The sequence below is a fragment of the Xiphophorus couchianus genome, chromosome 17 (assembly GCF_001444195.1).
Source record: "Xiphophorus couchianus chromosome 17, X_couchianus-1.0, whole genome shotgun sequence".
Lineage (NCBI taxonomy): Eukaryota > Metazoa > Chordata > Actinopteri > Cyprinodontiformes > Poeciliidae > Xiphophorus > Xiphophorus couchianus.
This window is the reverse complement of record NC_040244.1, coordinates 18,338,108-18,353,785: the sequence shown is the minus strand read 5'-3', so window position 1 is coordinate 18,353,785 and position 15,678 is coordinate 18,338,108. Positions and strand designations below refer to the sequence as shown.

The window sequence follows — 15,678 nt, the reverse complement described above, 5'->3', positions numbered from 1 at the left end:
CATGGCTATTCAGTCACAGTTGCACTCTGATCTTCAAGCTTGTGAGTATTTTAGTGTTGCATTGGATGAGAGTTGTGACATACAAGACAAGGCTCAGTTGACAATATTTGTACAGTCTGTGTCAAACGATTGTTTGATCAAAGAGGAACTCCTTGATATCATGCCATTAAAAGACAGAACCCGTGGCATAGATGTGAAAGATTCAATGATGGACGCATTTGTGAAAGCAAATCTGCCCATAGCGAAACTAACTGCAATAGCCACAGATGGGGCGCCAGCCATGATCAGATCTGTGAATGGGCTTGTGGGGCTGTGCAAAGCTGACCAAACATTTCCAGAGTTTTGGAATTTTCACTGCATCATACACAGGGAGCAACTTGTGTCTAAATCATTGAATTTAGACAGTGTCATGAAGCCTGTGATGGAAATCGTCAACTACATCCGCACACATGCGCTTCACTACCGACAATTCAAGAATCTCATCGCTGAGCTGGAACAAGGGCTTCCAGGTGACCTGCCGCTACACTGCACTGTAAGGTGGCTGTCAAAAGGCCAGGTATTCTCTCGCTTCTTCCAGCTTTTGGATGCTGTGAAAGTGTTCATGGAAGAGAAGAACAAGGTCTGTGCTGAGCTCTCAGACCTCAAGTGGGTTATGGGTCTGGCCTTTTTGGTTGGCATGCTGTGTCACTTGGACAAACTGAACCTGACCTTGCAGGATAAATTAAAAATGCTGCCTGACCTGGTGCAAAGTGTGTTTGCATTTGTCAACAAACTGAATTTGTTCAAGGCGCACATTCAAAAGGGAAATTTAACACATTTTCCCACTCTACTAAAAGCCAGCGGGCAGGTCACCAGCGCCACCCTGAACAAGCAAAGAGCCAGATATGCAACACTGGTTGAAAACCTGCACGAAAGCTTTGTGGCCCGGTTCCGTGATCTACAACTGAAAAGGCCACAGATTACATTCCTTGTCGACCCATTTAATGCTAAGACAGACTGTTTGAAAGCCCCGCTAGTCATAGATGAGTGTGCGGCTGAGTTGGAGATGATTGATCTTCGTGAGGAGGACCAACTGAAACCTGCTTTAAAGGAAGGGACCATTGAGTTCTGGAAACATGTGCCAATGGAAAAATATCCCAATGTCAAACGAGCTGCACTTAAGATACTGTCAATGTTTGGGTCAACATATGTCTGCGAGTCTGTGTTTTCTACCCTGAAACATGTGAAATCAAAGCATCGGTCTGTTCTGACCGACATCCATGTCAAAGAATTGCTTCGAGTGACAACAACGGAGTACAAGCCAGATCTGAACATGATTGTTCAAGACAAGGAATGCCATAAGTCCCATTAAATAACACATGTAATGCACATAATAAAAGGAAAAATGTATTGTAAATTGTTCTATTATTGTTTGTTTATTTGGTTAAACAGAGTTTGTTTGCATGAGAAAGTGCACAGTGTTCATTGTTGAAAATGTCTGGCCTGTGTTCTTTGTAGTGTTAAAATAGTGTGTGAAATTTACAATAAATCTGGCTGAGCAAAAGTATGAGTATGAGGAAGGGATGGGTTGATATTCATGTGTGCCCATGCATATGATGTGGCTCTTTGCGGTAACTTGGTAAAAAATGTGGCTCTTGGTCTTTGTCTGGTTGGCCACTCCTGCTCTAGCAGAATAAGTAAACAAGATGGTTTTTAATTATTTTCATGAATACAAAGATTAGACAGATGTTCAGAACGTTTCTCCTGCTGGTGGGGCTGGGTGGTGTTTTGTTTGACGTTTCCTTGCTACAAAAACTAAAGTGTGTATGCTAGAGTAGAGAACAGTACCATACAGACCATAACCCAACCTTTCTATTTGGCAGAGCAAAATGTTGTCTACTCTGATATTAACTAATGGCTACAGGTTTGTTCTAGCTTGTTAAGTGAGGTTTAAGAAGCAAACTACAGTCAGAATCTTACCATGCCATTTTCCTTTAAAGACAGTTCCAAAGGATCCAGAGCCTATCCTCTGACCCAGGGTGATCTGACCTTCTGGAATCTCCCAGTCATCACTGGAGTCTCTTCTGCCCAGTGTTTTCTGTTCCACAGGACATAAGGTTGACAAGCAGCACACAGTACCCTGTTGTGCAACACTTAGATCTCTGATGGGCTCTCACCATTTTATTGCGATCTTCAGACGATGACGAAGACTTGCGTTCCCTTTGTTGGCATGGTGACTTCTGTGGTGCTTTGACATTGGTCAGTGAGCCAGGAAGAGATGCTGGCGGTGTGGCAGACAGCCCAGTGGTAGAACCTGGAGGAGAACAAGGAAAATGGAAAAAGGGTTGGAAAAAAGAATCAAATCTTCCTCATTATGGATGAAGGACTGGGCAGAGCTCTGCGTTCAAAGCTTGAGATTTTCAGTCAGACTTTTTAAATTATGCTTAAAAGCTTTTTCTTAATTCATTGTTATAATCCTTTTATTTGTTGATAACCAAAACCAACACAGATGTAGAACTTTATTCAATTGAATAAAGTTCAATTGAATACACAGCAACCAAGTAAATAAGTGCTTTAGAATTTATCCAGAAAAATTTATTTACTGGAAGCTAACTGTGCTAAACATTTTCAAAGTTAGTAGAAGCACTAAAGAAAAAATTTTATCCACCACTGTAAATGTGGATAATAACAGAGTAAAGTGAATAATTTAATCACAGCTAATAGTGTGAAGAAATTGCTTCTGATTACACACCCTCACAGATTTGTGATTCTTACCTGCATCTGACCTCTGCAAGCCCTGATCACAGATAAGATCCTGAGAAAAGAATGAGAACTGTAAAAATGTGAAAAGGAGCAGAATATCTGCTACTGACAGGGGACAAAGTGACCGTCAAACAATGGTCAATTATCGGAGCACTTTTTTATGTCACATCCCACTAAGTGTATGCATAACAGGTTTGATGGGTTAATGTCAAGAACAAACCAGTTTGCCCACCTAAACAGCCTTCCGTTTGCACAAAAAATGATAGTAAAATTTGATGAAATATCTTTTAGGGTCACAGGTTTGTTGAGTATAATACAGTAGAGATGTGAAGCACAGGGTGCAAGTGTTGGATGTGTTGAAGACTGAAAACACAATGTTAATATAAGAGTAACTTATTTGTATCCAACCAGCAGTGAGTCAGAGGAAACCAATGAAATGACTCACCCATGAGACATTCCATTTCCCTAAGAGCCAATCATGTAACTTATTAGAGGCCTATAGACTCAAAATACAACGTAGATTCCATATGTTACGCTTCATCTGTACAAACTGCAAAAAATCAGAATCCAGTCTTTAACCCAAAATGAAAAATACTTTTACCAAATCTGATTTTATATTACAGAAGCGTTTAAGTGCCAGTGCTTGAAAATAAATTCGGGAGCGGTATCTTGTTTAAACAAGAACATTTCTAGTTTAACGAGATGTAAAATATATAGTGTGTATATATATATATAATATGCATAATAATGATACATACATATATATAATAGAAACTGTTTCTCTAAAACCAACATATCTTAATATCTTTTAAATAAGAAAGGCCATAACAGTAAAACTTTTTTTTGACGTTGTCTAGAAGAAGCAGGATGAGGAGACTCATATCTTTATGACTTTATGCATCTTTAACAAGTTACAATCTTTCAAAGGAGCATAGTTTTATCTCGTTAAATAAAAACAACTCTCATGTTAAAATAAGAAACTTGTTTTCACGAGTTATATCTTGTTATAACCATAAAGTTTCTCTTTTTAACCAGTTTTTTTTCATTAAAATATGGAAGTTTATCATTATAACGTGTTTAACATGTTTTGTCTCTCGTAACAATAAAGGTTCTTGTTTTAACGTGTTTTTATGTTGTTAAAACGTGAGTGTTCTATTGTTACAACAATAAACTTTCTTGTTTTCATTAGTTTTGCATCTTGTTGAAACATAAAAGTTTTTCAATATAACACCTTGTTATAATGAGATATTATAACAAAATATACTGCTTCTGATTTTATTTCCAAGCTCTGGCAGTTAAACTCTTCTGTACTTTATAGTAGGAAGTTTTCTGAATTTATTCAAAGTCCTTTGCTGTCCTAAAGAACATGCAATGCTCTAGTCTAAAGGCTTGTTGTTTATGTTTAAATCATGTGTTGCTCAATATTGCAGTACATACTTATCATTGGCAAAAAAACAAAAAAAAGGGGAAAAATGTGGGGTCAAAAACGTCCAAAAATGAAAGCGAATATTGTCCATAAACAACAACAAAAAAATCCAAAGCTCCAATCTGCCAGTAACTAAAATATGGTTTATTTTGTAATCTGTCAGTGATGTTTCTTGGAGGCTTTACAAATATTTACTAAAGGTTAAGGGGCTTAAAGTTAAAAAGGGGCACATTGAACAAAATCTTAAAGCACTGGAGGGCTGTGTTGATCTGAGACTATAGTTGTTAAAGAGATCATAGGAGAGAAGGTCGCAGGTTATGAAGTATGTTATAAACCTTAATAATATCTGACTATTTAACTTCGATAGCAACCTGGCTGCAGACTACTTTAAAAATGAAAAAAGTTCAGTTAACCCCTGTAAGCTTAATTTTTTTTATGTTATCACTTCAGAAAGATCTAGATTTGTAAGGTTGAGAAATAAATTATTCGTCATTAGATTTTGATATTCAACAGGATCTTGAGAAACATCCATGCATATAAGTTTAGCCAATTACTGTATATACTGCATCTCCATAAAGAAATTCTGGCAGAGGTCTACTGAAAGTCTAGGGCTCTAAATATGCTTGAATTGTAATACATATAATAGATGTAAATCTTTACCATTTGTTTAGTGAGAATGGCAATGCTATAAAATTTCATTTAATGGTTTCAGCAAAGATAAATTAAGAGATTAAATTGTACATTTAGGATTTAATTTGGAAGTTTACTTTGTAAAAGTGCAAAAAAATTATCTTGATAGTTTGATTGTTGCATTAGCATGGCTACAATCTGATGAAGTCATCTTTTGTGTTTGAGCTAGGTTTGTTCACAAATACATCACAGTAAGTAATAGCCGATAATGAGAGATGGATTTTAAACTTGGTCAATTGATCTGGGCCCCCTCTCACAGGCTTCACTTAATCTATATTAAGTGAAACATCAGCACAACTAGCAGTACACTGCTAGTTGTACTGATGTTTTTCGTGAGAAGGGGTGGCTAAATCAGATTCTAAATAAGGTCACATATTGCCTTGGACCGGCCCTGCATGAACAGCCAGAGTGCACATCTCTGCTGGGTGCGAGAGACCAACAGGGAGATTTTATTAATGAAGCCTTCCTGGACTTGGTGTCTTAACAACATGGCGGCAGAGGCACTGAGAATCTGTTCAGTCATTATTAGACCAAGGGCAGCCAGGCTAATTTATTATTACTAAATTGCTTTGTTAGCTAAATACTATTGTTGAGGCCTGTTTGTGCCCCTCCAGATAAATACATACAATAACAAATAAATAATTTAAAAATGAAAAACAACTCAAAAAAGGGCACTTGGGACATCAAGGATAATAGGGGCAGAGGCTCAAGCTTCCTCTGCTCCCCTGTCCCCTGCACGTGCCTGCTAAACAGTACTCATTACCTTGTGAAAATTGAACATAGTTTATCATATTCAGCTTGTCCAGCAGACTCACATCAATGTTGACAGGCTCAATGGTGTTAATATGGACATTGGGGGCGGAGGACGAACGATCTCGCTGGCCAAACTGGTTGCGGTGGTCTTCCTCACTGGTCCGAAAACTATTTGGAATGGGAATGGACTTGGATGGGGACACTGTAGTGTGGTATATAGAGCTGAAGAAATGATGATGAAGTAAAAGGTCAGCAGACTGACATTAGGACTACATCTGAAATTCTGACATTGCTCAAAAGTAGAGGGCGCTCTCATCAGGCAGGATATGATCATTGAAACAGCACATGTGGATTAAATACAGGTCGTTGCTGCCTTCCTATACCCAACAAAGCTGTTTGGAGGAAATTTCACAATTATATTTAGCAGATTGCAATAGAATATCATGAAACTGTAAAATTCCCATATTTACACTGTAAGTTACGGACTGTATGGGATCTACAGGCAGCTGGCTGGAACAAACATTCAGTGTCTCAGTTATGATTGGATTGATTTTGGGAGCACTTCTAAATACCAGTGTGAGCTGAAGAAGTGCATACCCGGTGGAGTCCGATGGGGGGAGAGATGGACAGAGCTCAGACACAGGTGTGGTTCCCTCTGAGGAGACCTCTTCCTGGCTGAACGGATGATGCTCGAAGAACTTTGATACAAGCAGCAAGCTGCACAACACAAAAAAGAGACAAAATCATTTCTAAAGTTTATTTAGAAGATCTCAAGGTTAGTGAGCTCAAAAGCGGAGCCATAATGTCGTTCAGATTGACATTTACCATTTACTTAGGAGAACTAGCAGGAAACGGAGAGCATCATGCGGTTTATAAAGATAAGACCACAGCACCACAATGTGGTCAACATGATGGAAGTTTTACAATATTAATTCAAACACTGGGGTTAATATTGTGTCATGAAACACAGATGTTTATGTGTAAAAAGATAACCATGAGAAAAATATATTTATTATTAAATCCATTTACAGACATTGTAAAAAGAAAGTACACTTTCTTTAGGTTTTGTGCATTAAGACATAAAATTAATACGGTTTTTACCATGCTCTAAAATTACATGTACAGTGGCATGAAAAAGGTTTTGCCCCTTTCTGATTTCCTAAACTTCTACATGTTTATCACACTTCAGTGTTTCAGAACATCAAACTAATTCACATATTAGTCAGACAACACAAATAAACACATATTGCAGTTTTAAATGAACGTTTTGGAAAAAAAAAGATTCAAAACCCAGACACCGGACACTAGCAATATTAAAGTAATTTATTTACGGTAAGATCATCATCAGCTCTTCATGAGATATGTCGAGACGGATGGAATAAAGGCAGCAGAATAGGGTTTTCCTAAAATGCAAGCTTTTACTGAAAAAAAAAAAATTCATGTGAAGAACAAATAAAATAATTTCTTCCTACTTTGATCACAATTAAAGAGAAAAACGGAGATGTAGCTGCATTTATCAAGGCAGGTGATAAACTAAACCTTCAAAAATTAAAACTGCGGGTGGAACAGGAGGCAGTGTGAGATACAGAGATGCTGTGCTAAAAATAAAACCTCTGACAACTGTAGACGCTGCAAATCTTTGTGTGGGAGTTGCACCGGGCAAAAAGAGGTGATCTGTGCTGTCTGCGAGTTGTAAATTATTATATTAGCCTAATTATAAATAGTTTAAATAGTTAGAATAATATATTCTTGCCTGTGTTCTGAAATCAACATGCGCATTACAGTGGCTGCTGATGCAACGTGGCGTTCCTCTATTGGTTAGAAAATGTTTTTGCACTGAGCGAGAACAATAAGTCTACCAGAGCCAACTATTATTAGTGAGAAGTAGAAATGTGCGAAAAGGCATGAAATTTATATCATGATATCTATTTTGATGGGTGGCGGTAACAATATATATTATATGTTTCTAGTATAAAACTTAACAGTAGAAATTTAAAAAAAAATCACATACTAATTGAGTGAAATGTGTATATGAATGTGTCAGTGCTAGTTTTCATGGATGTTATTTGCATTTAATGTTTGTAATAGTTTTATTGTTTTTATGGTGTTGCCTGTCATTGCCAGGTCTTCCTTAAAAAATCTAATGTTAAGGGAGACTTAACATTAACATTTTTCATTCATGAATGAAAAATATATCTATATAGAATCACTAACTTTAATGTATTGGATGTCTGTGTCGAATCCTACTTTTTCTTCCGAATGTTGTGACTGGAACTTCTAGTCAATTGAATTCAAGTACATGCTTCGTTTAAGGTGGTAAAACAAATTGCTTGTATTTCCTCCCTTTGCAGGAGCTGTGGTTTCGGAAAGTCAGACCGATACTCCCCACTTTCTGAGCGTGGCGTTTGCCATGCTCCTCCTGAGCATCGTGCCAAGACCACGGGAGGGTTAAGACAATTAGTCCATTGGACTCTGCGAGATTTACCCCCGCTGTGAGTTCCAGCGGGGGTCATACTGACCCCACATGCTCTTTAACCTCTCCTTTCCCCACTGTCTAACCATGACATCTGCCATGCTCTTCTTGAGCGTTGCGCTAAGAAAGACTACTGGCGTTTTGGCACCAGCCTTTTTAACAAGCTCTTCCCTCGTGCTCTCTGCCACACTGCTTCCCGTTTGCCCAGTTTTGATGCCAGTCGATTATGTAATCAACGAGCATTACCGTGGTTAGCCGGTAGAGTGCAGATCTCTTTCATAGGCCAAATTTCTATCATTTGTACCATATAGTGTATATATTGCACATTCCTAGTGTGAAGTGCGTCGGGAATGATTAAAACACAAGTGTCATGATCTGATTAAGTAGAGAGAAAAAGTTCCAAGCTGGACAGCTGGATGAAGCCCTCAATGTCCAGAACTTACTCTAGCTGGTCATAGTTGACACACATGAGAGGAACCTCTGTGCTGCAGCGCTGATGGAACTTGTAGCCACAGGTCTGACAGCGAAAACCCTGGAACAGCAGTTTTCTACAGAAATCACAGAAGGCCAATGTGAAGAAGGTCTTCCTCACCTGCCAAACACACATAAATACACAATCAGGAGCATGTGGGCCTGAGCAACAAAGAAGATAGGTTCTTGTCTCCACAGGGGCTAGCACTGCAGTGTGTCTTTTCAACCAGGTTGCAGCTCAGCAGCGACAGTACCAGTTTTCAAATAGCAGTACACAGACTCCGTTAGGGACACTTGATGGACTGGTTATGACCCCATCTCTGAGGGTTAGTCATTACAACTTTTGTTGGATCAGTTAAAAGCTTAACCAGCTTCAACGTGTGTGTGAGTGTGCAAACCAAATTAAAAAAATAGCAAAAAAACAAAAAAAGAAAGTTTACCTGTGAAAATAGGGCTGAAACAATAACTTGGATAAATGTGATTACTCGTTTATTTAAATAATCAACAAATTCAGTAATCATTTAATCGTTAACTGGAGTATACAGACTCAAACATGTTATGTGCTGAAATAACACAACAATCAGAACAGTAATTATCCCAAACTGTTTAAAAATATATACATTTGGCATTCAAGATAAAAAACACACCTTTGTTTGTTAATTTCTTTTACCTACAACTCTTCTCGTTGCAGTTTTAGCTTCACCTGCTTCAAATCCTTCTATTAAGCATCTTTTTGCTATCCGGTTAGTACACTGCATTGATGTTAAGCCTACCAGAAAGAACTGAGCTTTTCACATATTCATATAAAGAATGTTTTACCTGCAGATGCATCCTTTGCTGCAAATGATTAAGAATTCACGAAAGGAATGCTGTTAATGCATTTTAGGCAATACAATGTCCATTGTCTAATTCAAAAAAGAAATTGTTTATTTGCTTCTATTAATGTATTTCTAACATTGTATATATAGGCATAAGAGGTTAAATGGAAAAAATATGCAGAAAGTACAATGTTTTTTATCTGATCAATCATCAGAGTAATCAATCCAATAATCGATTACTAAAATAATCGCTAGTTGTAGTAAACTGAAACTTGTTTAACATTTGTTATTCTATGTTTGATGGCTTTAATAGTCAAGTTTTAATGTAACACAAAATTCAGAGTTCAGTACACACTTCCCTTAAAGTCACAGTTTGGTACATATGGACGATAAAACTACTTATATAATGTTCCTTCCATCTTCTTCTGCTGCTTATCTGTGGTCGTGTCAAGGGGGCAGCAGCCTAAGTAGGGAGGCCCAGACTTCTCTCTCTTCAGCTACTTGGGCCAGCTGAGAAACACAGTCCCTTCAGCATGTCCTTGGTCTTCCCCTGGCTCTCGGCCTGGAGGGACATGTCCAGAATACCTCACCAGGGAGGCATCCTAACTAGATGCCTGAGCCATCTCAACTGACTCCTCTTGACGTGAAGGAGCAGCAGTTCTACTCTAAGACCCTCCAGGATAACTGAGCTCTTTAAGGATCAGCTCGGACACCCTACGTAGAAAGCTAATTTCAGCTGCTTGTATCCGTGACCTTGTTCTTTCGGTCATGACCCAAAACTCATGACCATAATAAATGAGGTTAGGAACGTAGAACGACCAATAAATTGAGAGCTTTGCTTTTTGACTCACCTCTCTCTTCACCGGTACAGCTCCCCTTCACTGCAGATGCTGCACCAAACTGTCTGTAGATCTCCCATTCCATTTTTCCCTCATTCATGAACAAGATCCCGAGATACTTAAACTCTTCCACTTGGGGCAGGACATCTTCCCCGAACCCGGAAAAGGAACGCAACCCTTTTTCTGTTCATGACCATGGCAGTGGATTTGGACGTGCTGATCCTCATCGCGGCCACTTCAAACTCAGCTGTGAACCACTCAGTGAAAGCTGTAGATCATGACCTGATGAAGCCAGTAGAACCTCATCATCCGCAAAAAGCAGAGTTGCGACACCAAAACGGCCACCTCAACACCTTGGCTGCGCCTAGCTTCTGTCCATAAAAGTAATGATCAGAATTGGTGACCAACGGCAGCCTCGGCAGGATCTAACTCTTACCAGAAACAAGCCCAACTTACTGCCAGCAATGACAGTATGAGAGTCCCTGTATGACAGTCTGACACCGGTCATACAGGTACCTAACACCTAACACAAATGTCACAGGTCCCAGTACACCATACTCCTGGAGTATCCCTCACAGAGCTCCCTGAGGGACATGGTCAAACTCCTTCTCCAAGTCCACAAAGGACATGTAGACTGGTTGGGCGAACTCCCATGGACCTCCAGGACCCTGCTGAGGATGTAGAGCTGGTCCAGTGTTCCACGACCAAGATGAAAACCACACTGCTCTTCTTGAAACAGAGGTTCGACTATCCGACAGACCCTTCTCTCCAGGACCCCTGAATAAAACCTGCCAGGAAGGCTTAACAGTGTTACCCCTCTGTAGTTGGAGAACACTCTATAGTCTTCCCTTTTTGAATATGGGGACCACCACTCCGGACTGCCAATCCAGGGGAACTGCCCCCGTTGTCCACGCAATATTGCAGAGTCGCATCAACCAACACAACCTTACAACATCCAGAGGCACTCCGGGAAATCTCATCCACCCCCGGAGCCTTTCCACTGAGGAGCTTTTTGACCAAAGCGGTCACTTAAAACAGCCTGGTTTGAAGTGGCCGCGATTCACAGTGATTCTGAAAGTGATTCACAGCCTGCTTCCCCTTCTTGAGATGCCGGATGGTGTATGGGGGAATTTTTCTGCCATAATTTGCTAGAAGGAAAAAAAAACGTACCCAGTACAACACTTTCATTCTATTGGCTGAGAGGTTGCCAGGCAATGGTGCATTTTTGTTCCTAAAGCAAGCAGAAAATGTTTCATAAGTGAGCAGAGTTTTGCAAGAGCGTGAGAAAAAAGGTTTGAGTACAAACCTTACAAGTTTTGAGAAGAAAGACATTAAGTCCTGCTTTCAAAATGAAAATGTAAGCAAAAATTTTGAGAACAAAAGTCATGTAATCCTGCTTTTAGACTGAAAATGAGTGCTCTCGAATTATGGCAGAAAAATTCCCCTATAATGGTGGACCAGAATTGTCTCGAAGCCACCCGAGCCGCATTCTGCTTGTATCCATCAGCCGCATTGCCGGCTGTCGATAAACACAAAGTTCTAGTTTGGTCCACCATTCTTTCTCCACTATCGCTGAATGAGAAACCTTAATGTTCCCAAGTAGCAGAGTTTAGTAATAGATGAGAGTTCTCTCTGTTTTTAAAGCTGCACAACAAAACATTGTATTGTGCAGTTAGTTCTTGACATAAAGATTCTGATGTGTTCAGATATAGAACAAGGCTGTATTTAGTATTATTTAGACAGGAATACTTGTACCATGACACCCCTAATGTTTAGCATTTACATTATAATACATGCATAATTGGAGACTTACAAAGTTATGTGTGGTAAGTGGCACATTCTCCAACACTTCCACGTGGAGCTCCTCTCCAGTCAGCCAGGAGATGTCTGTGTCCCAGCCAATAGGCTTCTTTTCTCTAAAACAGAAGTTGAGAGTACAACAGCTGCTGAAAAACAATGACAGATTAACAGGAAGAAACTAAGTATCCTACTGCTTCAGTATTACTGGTTACTTTCACCTCAAGCAATCATGTACTGTAAAACACAACTGATGCAAGCAAACCAAATGTTGCTTGCATTAGTGGAATCAGGTTAGAGTTGTGATTTACTCTAACCTGTAACACTAGCTCCATACACAAATCTGTATCTGATTTCAAATGTACACATTTTCCATTAGAATGCAACACCGACAGAACTGACAACTGCAACCTTCTGCCTTCAGGTCTTCAGAAAGGCATAGCTTCGCTACAGTTGAGATCAGAGTTCACTTCACGCTGGCTTTAGACCCTCTGCAGTGTGGTTGTTACAATGCTAAAATTTTAAACTCATCACCAAAGATTGGAAGAAATTATACTTGAGATCATGTTTAATACTGTAACATTCTTTTTCGACTGCACAGGTTTACTTCTAATAAAGAGCAGAAACAAATGTGTGAAAGTCCCCCCTCAACTGATAAAGTATATTCATTCAAGATCCACTGGCTGAGTCATTAGATCTCTACTTAAGTGTGAAAAAAAGTGTTTATTTTAATTGTGAGACTATAGTTGGTGCTTAAATACTGTAAATAATGTCTTCCTATTGAATAGAAAATGTGGAAAAAAATTAATAAATAGAAACTCACCAGTTAATTATGTGTAAATGAGGACAGCTGGTGGCTTAGCTAGTTTTCTTGGAGAAACCCTGAAAACAGTTCCGGGTCTCATGGCTGTCTGGTTTTCTTTTACATTTTTTATCTAAAATTGAACATTTCAAGGATAATCTGTTTGAAAAATGCCTCTTAAAAACTACAGTGAATGAGATCATGCTATAATTTTGTACTTTTTGACTCAATAATCACACTACTGATGTTAGCATCCACACTTTAATGGTTGCCATTAACACAGTTAACAACATGCGCCCCTCTCACAACAGAATAAAAAACTACAGTTCTAGCCCCGCCTCCCATTACCTCACATCCAACACATGCGCAGTAAGCTACTTACAACATAACAATCTCCCCTCTTTATTTAAAGAACACATAACGGGTTAAAACAATATTCAGTAGTAGCATTTTAACTTTATTTATTTTAGCTCCATTTATTTGAACTTAACTTATGTAAGGAACAGTAGTGTTTTTAATTGTTATTTTAATCTTTAAATTGCCATTTCTCTTCACTTAGGGCTCTCAGCAGTCCAAGGGCAGATGCCCCCACTTTTGTTAAGCAGTTAGCAAGTTGGTCTTTTTTAGATGTCCATATGATTTCCTGAATTGTCCCAGAACCCATAAGTTTTTTGATGCTGCTGATATCAAGCCGAAGCCTCTTTTCAGTTACACATTTTGTAGATTTGACAGCATCAAGGAGGGAATGGTTGTCTGTTACACAGGTAATGGGTAGGATGTTGCGGTGGCCATCACCAACTATGAGCTCTGAATAGAGTGTAGTAAGAAAGACAACACTATCAATCCCATCTGCTAGTGCCAAAGTCTCTCAGGCTAATGTGCTTCGTACCACTCTCCTAATCCATCTTGATTGCCAGCATATGGGTGAAAATTTTCCATCTTCTCCCATCAGCATGACAAAATGTCCTCCTTGTGTCCCTCCATCTGAGAGGTTTCCTATTGAAGAATCACTGAACACCACCAGCTTGTGGTATTTGGCATTGGTTCCTAAGCATTGGAACCTGATGGTATAGATTTAAGTTTTCTGATCAGTTTGCTTGCACAGTGTAATGTTTGAATTGTAGCATGTTTTGTGTTGACGCCAAAATAGATATGTCACACATGATTTGGTCTGCTCCGTCTTGCTACCCACAGAATCTGTCCAATCTTGGATTTTAACATGTCCATTTCTGTGTCTGTTGATAGAGATTCTCGCTGTGGTGCTCTGATGGGATCCACAGGAATGGACTGTAGGTTTTTAATTTATGCACGCTGTTGTACTCTGATTTCATTCTGCAGAGAATGAACCTCCATTCCAATGTAGTTGAAGGTGTGATGTTCTTCTCGTCCAACTTGAAAAGCAGCTTTCAGTTTGGGGATAATAGCTGAAGAAAACATGTCTGAGCCACCCCATACAAAGTCATCTACATGGCATGCAAGAACTCTTGTCACCTTACAAAAATAATCTTGCCAGTGGAAGACAGCTGGATCAACTTTTGACACAGTTCCTCCCAGCTTCTGCATGGTTTCTTTCACCGTGTTGTGCCAGAACAAGGAAGCATCTGCCAAGCCATACACACATTTATTTAACTTCCATACGATTCCTTCGCTCTCTGCCTCTTGAGGTGGACAGATACACATCCCGTGTTAAATCTTTACCTTGCAAAAAAGCTGCTTTGATGTCCATAGAGTTCAGCTTCCATTTATTTTGACATATAACGGCTATGACCATCTTTAGAGATTCAGAGGAACAAGTGGGTGAATCCTTAGGAAGTTCTTGAATGTTAATTTCTTCAAAGCCTCTTGCAACCAGTCTAGCTTTGGGTACCATGCCTGCTTGTGTTTTCTTGAGTGTACACACCCACCTCATTGATATGCATTTCTGACCTTCATCTTTTTCCTCCACAAATACATTGTTATTTTTCCAGTTTTCAAGTTCAGTTTGTTTAGCGTGTGAGAAAATGTCCTCGTTCACCACTAATATTTCATCTCTGTTGTCAGTATTGGTCTTGACATTTTCAACCACTTCAAGGTTGCTTACTTGTCCCACATCAACTGACTCTGTGGATCCAGCAATTTCCTCTCTCTCAGTGTATTCTAAGTTGTACCAGTTTTTGTGTTTCCCACTGGCTTTTCCTGCCCGGCTTGTTATTTTTCCAGCATATTTTTGACCTGTTTCTTTGTCTGTGTATTTAACTCCTTTTCCAGCTTCCAGTTTTATTCCTTCACTTACAGTTGTTGTGTGTGCCAGTAGGAGACCATCCTCTTCAGGTTGTACCGGATCACAGGCAGATTTTCTGCCAACAACTTGAAAACAGCGAATCCTCCTGTGATGTACTCTGACATACGTTCCACCATGCCTGATGAATATTACTACACCATTTTGGCCAATAACCACAGCTGGCCCTTTCTACTCCTGACAGTCTGTACATTTATAATAGACTTTGTCTCCTGTTTCATATTTGTCATATGTGGGTCGCAGCTGTTTTCAGAGGGCTCTTTGGATCCTCTTTGAACATTCAGCCTCAGCAAAGGCTTTTCTCATGTCATGCAGTGTTGCAGTGTGATGACCCATCCATATATTGACATCAGTTTCCAATGCTGGAGGTCTATCAATCAGAACTAAAGGCAGGTTTGGGTTTTGACCAAAAACAAGTTGATAGGCACTGTAGCCATGTGCATGTTGTTTTTTTGTCATTAAAGCCCAGTCCAGGGCCATTTTCCAGTCACATTTGTTGTCTCTCTTTACCTTGAGAAGCATTTCAGTAAGAATTTGATTGTGTCTTTCCAGCAGGCCGTTGCTCCATGGTCTGTATCCAGCAGTGGTT

The 15,678-nt window shown here is 39.4% G+C and overlaps 1 protein-coding gene across 2 annotated transcripts in view; it reads right to left on the bottom strand.

Annotated features, from left to right (window-relative positions):
* braf (B-Raf proto-oncogene, serine/threonine kinase) overlaps window positions 1-15,678 on the bottom strand; it is a 56,594-nt gene that overhangs the window by 15,558 nt on the left and 25,358 nt on the right. For both annotated transcript variants that reach the window (XM_028044023.1, XM_028044022.1), the window contains exons 5-11: window positions 12,026-12,128; window positions 8,528-8,676; window positions 6,209-6,328; window positions 5,674-5,833; window positions 2,755-2,794; window positions 2,157-2,293; window positions 1,960-2,077 (exon numbers count right to left, since the gene is read on the bottom strand). In XM_028044023.1, the coding sequence (XP_027899824.1) occupies window positions 1,960-2,077; window positions 2,157-2,293; window positions 2,755-2,794; window positions 5,674-5,833; window positions 6,209-6,328; window positions 8,528-8,676; window positions 12,026-12,128 (827 nt within the window). The remainder of the gene's footprint in view (window positions 1-1,959; window positions 2,078-2,156; window positions 2,294-2,754; window positions 2,795-5,673; window positions 5,834-6,208; window positions 6,329-8,527; window positions 8,677-12,025; window positions 12,129-15,678) is intronic.